We start from the raw sequence: 7,185 nt of genomic DNA on the forward strand, positions 1-7,185 counted from the left end.
CAAACCTCCAATCCCCCCCCCCCCCCCCCCCCCCCCCCCGCCCCACACACACACACGCACGCACATCCCAATGGGCCAGACGCTTTGCAGAGGGGGTGATTTGCATGCATGTGGGCAGGCGTGGGTGCTGTGCAGAGAGGGTATTAGTGTATCTTTGTGTTCATAATACGCATTCTGAATGGTGACTTTGCATTGTGTTCAGCTGGGGACTGGATGTGGTGGTATTGGTGTATTGCTGTGTGTGTGTGTGTGTGTGTGTGTGTGTGTGTGTGTGTGCTGTACCTGTAAGGCATCTGAAGGAATTAAGAGCAGATAAGTCGTCTGTGCATGTCTGGGAACGAGTGCGCGTGTGTGTGTGTGTGTGTGTGTGTGTGTGTGTGTGTGTGTGTGTGTGTGTGTGTGTGTGTGTGTGTGTGTGTGTGCTGTAACTGTTAATCTTCTGTGTGTGTGTGTGTATGCTCTTTAACTTCTTTTATGTGTGTGTGTGTGTGTGTGTGTGTGTGTGTGTGTGTACTGTACAGTATGTGTGTGTGGGTATGTATGTACTGTATGTATGATTGTGTCTGTGTTTGTATGGTGTATGCTTTGACCTTTAACCCCTTCTCCTACTCCAGGTATGACCTCCCTCAGTACGGCAGCCGCAGGAAGTTGATCTCCCCGACGGGGATGTACGACGAGTACGGAGAGGTCATCATGGACGACGACGGCAGCTACTACTACAGCCCACAGGACTCTGAGGGCGAGGTGAGCCTTGACCAGCATCACACTGCCCAGCGCACGTGTTAGCCATCCTCAAACTCACACACTGCAAGGTGTTTTTACTCATGTTTTAGAATACTTTAGAAATCTTTATCGTCCACTGAAATGGAATTTTTCACAGATGTAGGCATACACTCAGAAACCTCACAGACAAATAGACACAGGCACATGGGAGCTTTGTATACCATGGGTCAATATATATAGAGAGACTGGGCAACAGATGAATAGGCAATTTATTGATTTAATCCTGACAAATGGTTGTTGATGTTGAACAAAGAATGAAATACACTTCTCCCTACCATGCTGGCCAAGTTGTTGAATGCCAGTATATGATTCAGTCAAAGGGACTCTGTTTGCCCCCCCCCCTCCACACACACAGGACAGACAATTAAAGAAATCTGAAGACACTTTTTTACAAAATTGTAGAGGATTGCAATGAAGGACTGCTCCTATAAGTGTGATCAAAGATCCTTTAGATTAGAACACCACTCTGTCAATCGTCTCTGGTAAGGTTATAATCAAAGACTCCACCTTAATTAAAACTAAACTAACTAAACAAAATGAACACATCTAATAACTACAGCGAGGACTGCAGGTCTCACGCTAGTCCTCAGCACACAGCCCAAGCCTGGTGGACCACATCCCCATTAGCGCTAGCTGTGAACAGTAGCATCTGTGGCCACGAGGAGAAAGCTGATGTGGCAACATTGACACTTTAATAAGGTGGCCACAGCAGGAGTCGGTTAGCGGCAACAGCAGCAGCCTGCTCCGTTATGCATTAGCCACTGCCAGGCTTGATTAGCGACCACGCTACTAGCGCTGCTGCTGCTACCACTACTACTACTACAGTGTGTTAACCACCGCGGGTGTGTCCAGTCACTAATGGAGTAGTTAAGTGAACACTTCTGCCCTTTGGAGTCTGCTGGAATGCTATAGTCATTGGGTGCCTCTCATTCGTCTTTTTATCTATCCTCCCCTTCCTTCCTTGGTCCTCGTTCACACTGATGTAGATAAAGAATGATGGGGCGGCAATAATGGGATTGTCTATCCAGTGTCCTTTATAGTTCAGTGAGAACGAGCCGGAGGACCGAGGAAGGAAGGACGGAAGGGAGGATACATAAAAAGACGAATGAGAGGTGCCCACTGAGTGAGCGACTTGAGTCTCCTTTTAGGTGGACTACACTACTTTTTGCTTTATTATGCAACTAGGCCTTGAAACAAATGCCAGACAGTGTTCCCAAAGGCCCTTGAAACTTTGTGAATATGTGAAAATAAATCAAGGCCTTGAAAGTGGTTTGAAAAGAGGCATAGATAGACAAGAGGGGGTTGGGAGGGGGGGGGGGGGTCATTGAAAGTACTTGAATTAATATATTTTAGTTATATATTTATGAATATAAAAGTCAAGAGATTGCATAATGTGCTGTGTGCATACAATCAGGCCCCTCTTGTTTTAATTGTGCTCTCTGAGCTCCTGTAATGCCTGTTAGTTCACACTGCTAAACACTCTCAGCGCTGCAATTCACCTTGATTTGTGTCTCAAACAATGTATGGCATCATGTTAGGTCCTTGAATTTGATGGAATTGGGCCTGAGATGTCCTTTACCAGTTGAAACCAATGTGCAGGAATGTGTAGAAACTACTCTGTAGGCCTGTTATACATTGTAGTATTAAAACAGTTACAAGGATCAGATTTTGAAAGCAGTATCCTACTTCTTCCCTTAAGGAAAAAGGCCTAGATAACTGCCCCAGATAACTGCCCCAGTGTGTGTTAGTTCTCTGCCCCGGGTATTTGGCACTAGCCCATACGATCTTCGATATCGATACCCCTTTCCTTAGCACATTAGTCCAGTAGCAAGTGCTCCTTCCTGGACACCAGTTGAGACACGTCTTGTTTTTGTTTCACAGGCCAGTGGTATACCGGCTTAATTAGAGTAATCTACAACAGCGTCACTTTTGTATTGTATCCAGCTGTATGCCACAGTAGTGGGTTGTGATGATTATACTGTTGCCCGGTTGAGTGAAATGTAATGGCTGGTTTATGTGTAATAATGTGCTAATGAAACCTTTGGATGACTGACGGCGTGCGCTGCTGTAACTTGACGTGACAGGTAGCCAGGCGGGGCAGGAGGGCGGTGCCGAGGGGCGGAGCTCCGCTCCGGAGGCCTCCCCCGAGACTGGCCTTCGGGGACCCGCCCCTGGGATCTCCCACGCAGGACCCGCCTGGGCCACCTCTAGAGGGCAGCACTGATCCCGGACTTCACAGCTCGAGCTCTGGCAACAAGCTCAAAGCCATGGCCAAGCTGAGTAAGCTGCTGGCGTCCTCTAAGTCCTCCAACCAGTCCACGCCGTACCAAACCCCCTGGAAGAAGAAGTCCAAGATATTCCCCCTCGCTCCTGACGACAGAAACGGGGTCGGCAGCAGCGGCGGCAGCGGAGAGAGCGGAGACTTCCCCTTCCCCGTGGCGCCGCGAGCGCAGCGCTCGGACAGCGTGGACAGCGGGATGGTCATCGACGGCAGCTACTTCCAAACGAAGGAGGTGCGTCCGTCGGCCAAGGCTCGCCTCGGTAAGATCCTCAGCCGCATCAGCGTGGCCGCCAAGCTCCAGACCAGGCTGAGGCCCCAGGGGAGCGCTGACCGCAGCGGCGTCCAGTCCGTAAGCTCCGTCAGTGGGGGCGGAGGAAGGGAGGACGCGACGCACGGAGAACCCTCCGAGAAGGAGAGCGGGGATTCGGATGTTTCCCTGAAGGTGGAAGGGGACAGCGAACGGGACGGGAGTAGTCCCGAATCGGGGAGTGGGATCGGGGACAGGATTCCTCAAGCGACCTCACCTTCAGACACGAGCAGCGTCGCGTCGTCGTCGATAGCAGACGCACGAGAGCAGAGCGGCGAAGACGAACTCTCAGATTCTGATGAAGAAGACGGCGTAAGTCGGCGGTCCGAGGTATCGGACGAGGACGAGGATGAGGAGAGCATTTCTGAGACGAAGAGCAGACGTTCCAAATCAGATGAAGAGTCCGAGACCGAGACAGAAGGAGACAGCGACACGGAGAAGGAGTCCAACAGCGAGTCAGAAGCATCGGGTTCCGAACAAGGGTCAACGGGTAGTCCGGAGTCTGACTCTGCCGAAGGTTCTCAGCAGCAGCGACGATCTGGCTCGTCTGGAAGGACAGCGGAGTCGTCCGTTTCCTCTAGACGGACGTCCTCGGCTGGACAGAGAAGAGGGTCAGTGTCCAGCAACAAACAGAGCTCGAGGACCAGCTCGCGGTCCTCGGCCAGCAGGACCAGCAGAGAGACCGGATCATCAGAGACGGAACCGAGCAGCCAGACAGGAGGAACCGGATCCAGATCGCGGTCAAGGTCAGGTTCTGCACACAGCGGCAGCAGAACGATGTCCGGGAGGTCCGGGAGGTCTGAGGACACAATTGCAGAAGCGAGTGAGAAAGAATCCTCTGAAGAAGAAGAAGAGGAGGAGCAGGAGGAAGAGAAGGAAGAGGATGATGATGATTCAGAGAGCAGGCAGACGGCTACGTCCAGCGGTTCCGGAGGAAACCCTCAAAGCTCCGGCTCAGGAAAGAGCATCAGCTCCTCAACGACCGGCTCCTCGATCAGGGCCGGCCTCTCCCCCATCGCCGAGGACAACGAGATGGCCGAGACGACGGCAGGCACAGGCAGCGGTCGTCACGGCAATATCTCCAGCGACGGGACGGGCGATTCGAAGGCACATCAAGATGCCTGAGTTCCACGCATTTGCTTCAGCACAGTGCAGTAAGACAAAGGGGGCCATCTTCTCCCCCTTCATTCCTTAGTTCTCCCCCATCTCTTTTCCTCTCTCCAGCGTTTAAAACTAGCATGGCTGGTGCCGGTGTGGTGCTGATGTGAGTGGAATTTCTCCTGGTGATCTCGGCCTGTGGAGCACGCTCTGAATCGCGCCGCTAAAGTGTGAAATTGCATGTTCTCCTTCTTCTCCGCTTCTCAACAGGCTTGCTCTCTCTCCACAGCTGTTTTCTGTTTCTGGCGCTTTCCGCCAATGCTTCTAAAGAATGCTGAGTTTGTGTGTGTGTGTGTGTGTGTGTGCTCAGTTTTGTGTGGGTGATTTTTGTATAGATGTTATTAATAGTCTGTGATATGGATGGTTTTGTACTTCGACCTTTTTTCTCTGTGTGATGTCTCAGCAGGAGAGTACTCATGTTTTATAATGTATAAAAACCGAAAAATACAGTGAACTGAACCTCACTGGCGCACAGAAACCTCACAGCACAGATTGGACACAGTTTAGGAGAGACGTTCTATGACATTCTAAGCAGATCTCAGCAGCATAAACAGCCATTTAGCAGACTTGTCATTACTGGTTTTTTTTCTACCTATCCAATAGTTCACCTTCCTTGGCTCGGCAAGAGTTTTGCATTATGATAAACATGTTTTTCTGACTGATTCTCTACTGATTTTCTGACTGGTTCTCTGCTGTTTCTTTGATTGATTTCCTGCTGTTTTTTGACCGATTTTCTACAGTTTTTTTTTGTTTGTTTTTTTTACAGTTTTTTTCTCTGTGAAAAGCCAATAGCTGTTTAAAGTATGTGGACATTCTGCGGTGAGTGTTTACGGCCCTCTTGTTTGTCTCTCTTGTGCAGTACGGGAGGAAGAAGCGCATCAGGCTGGTGGTGGACCGGGAGTACGAGACCAGCTCCACGGGCGAAGAGAGCGCCCCCGAGACGCAACGCGGGCGACCGACGGGGCCGGCCGGGCCGCCCAACCACGGCTCGGCCCCGAGCACAAGCGTGAACGGCAGCGTGTACCTGGCGCAGAACGGCTCGGTGGTGCGCACGCGGCGCTCGGCGCTGGCCAACAGCTTCAAGCCCGGCGGCGGCGGTTGTGGCGGCATCGGCTCGCCGTCGCGCCTCGCCAAGCACTTCCGCAAGCTGGAGCGGCTGGCGGTCACGCACGAGGAGAGGCTTCCGCTCAACAGCCCCAACCTGTCGGACTCTGCGACCGAGCACGACGGCACCTCCGGCAACGGCAACCCCGGGGCCGTCGCCACCACCACGCCTGACGTGGTCGCCGCCGCCATCATCGAGCGGAACGACCTCAGCGGCGGCGGAAGCCTCGGTAAGGCCGGCGGAAGCCTCGGCAGGGCCGGTGGTAGCCTCGGTAGGGCAGGCGGCAGCCTCGGTAGGGCAGGCGGAAGCCTTGGCAGGGCCGGTGGCAGCGGTGGTGGCGGCGACAACGGTAGTGTCGGCGGTGGCGGCGGCCCCTCTCTTGCCTCCAGTGCCTCAGCCACCGAGAGCTCGGGGTCGAAGGTCAACCTGACTCTCGCCCAGGCGCCCGACCGGACGAGCGAGTCAGGCGAGCAGGAGTCGGCCGTGGACAACGAGGAGCCGCCGCGGGCGCAGCCGCTGAGCGAGTCGCACAGCGACCGGACGCAGTCCGACGAGGAGGAACTGTGGATGGGGCCTTGGAATAACCTGCACATACCAATGACCAAACTGTGACTCAGCACTTTTTGATATATATATATATATATCAATTCTATATATATATATATATATATATATATTATACCCTCTTACTTCTCGCCAGGGCTTTAAGCACAGCTTGAGAGAAGTGGGGGGGGGCATACTTTTTAAATTGTCTAAAAAATGAAATAGCTGGAAATACATACAACGCATTTGTGGCAGTGAGGTGGAAATTTCTGGATTTTTGCACTTGAAATGTTTGATATTATTTAATTTACTTGACCTGCTGCCATTCATCAGGAACGTTTGAAGCGTTTCTCACGAACCGAACAATTGACACACACACACACACAGCTAGGCCTTGACCGGACATCCATGTTTGGACGTTTTTTTGCCCATACCTATGTATCTCTTACAACTTGGTGTCTTACAACTTGTGAAAAGTTGCTGAACGAAGCAAAACAAAAAAAAGTATTGTGACATCGATAGCCAACAACAATAAAGAAAGCACCAGTTACCCAGAGGGATGTTTATGTGTTGCTTTCTAAATGCCCTCCCATTACAACCCTGCAACATTTTGAAGTGATCCGCAAACCATTTGCTTTGGTTCCCCCATTTGTATCCAGACACAAGCCCTCAGCTCACTGACATGTTTGCTGCATACCTAATGCCACGAGACCCTGTTGGCCATTAAGTGAATTCGGTGGGTATTGGTAATGGCAGCGTGATATATCTTTAGCTGGATGAGTCCTGCAGGGTTATTGTGCAAGCCATCCTTTCTGCCCGCAGAGAGATCTAATGAATCTGGAGGCCCTGGGAGCGGAGAGTGGGTGGGGGGGGGGGGGATAAACATTCCTCATATAGCTGTCGAGACCATTTAGTTTTATCCGTCTTAGCCGCATGTTTAGGGGTTTGTTGAGAACCATCCGCTTAAGTGCTTTCGCATTGTTGTGCTGATGCTTTTAAAAGGAGACG

The 7,185-nt window shown here is 51.6% G+C and overlaps 1 protein-coding gene across 1 annotated transcript in view; it reads left to right on the forward strand.

Annotated features, from left to right (window-relative positions):
- Positions 1–6,726, forward strand: part of pcdh15b (protocadherin-related 15b) — a 204,121-nt gene extending 197,395 nt beyond the window's left edge. The window contains 4 exon segments of the mRNA XM_062526974.1: positions 615–744; positions 3,294–3,296; positions 5,389–5,787; positions 6,040–6,726. Of these exon segments, the coding sequence (XP_062382958.1) occupies positions 615–744; positions 3,294–3,296; positions 5,389–5,787; positions 6,040–6,246 (739 nt within the window). The 3' untranslated portion in view covers positions 6,247–6,726.
- Positions 6,727–7,185: the final 459 nt, after the last annotated feature.

Source organism: Sardina pilchardus, chromosome 22, assembly GCF_963854185.1.
Source record: "Sardina pilchardus chromosome 22, fSarPil1.1, whole genome shotgun sequence".
NCBI lineage: Eukaryota > Metazoa > Chordata > Actinopteri > Clupeiformes > Clupeidae > Sardina > Sardina pilchardus.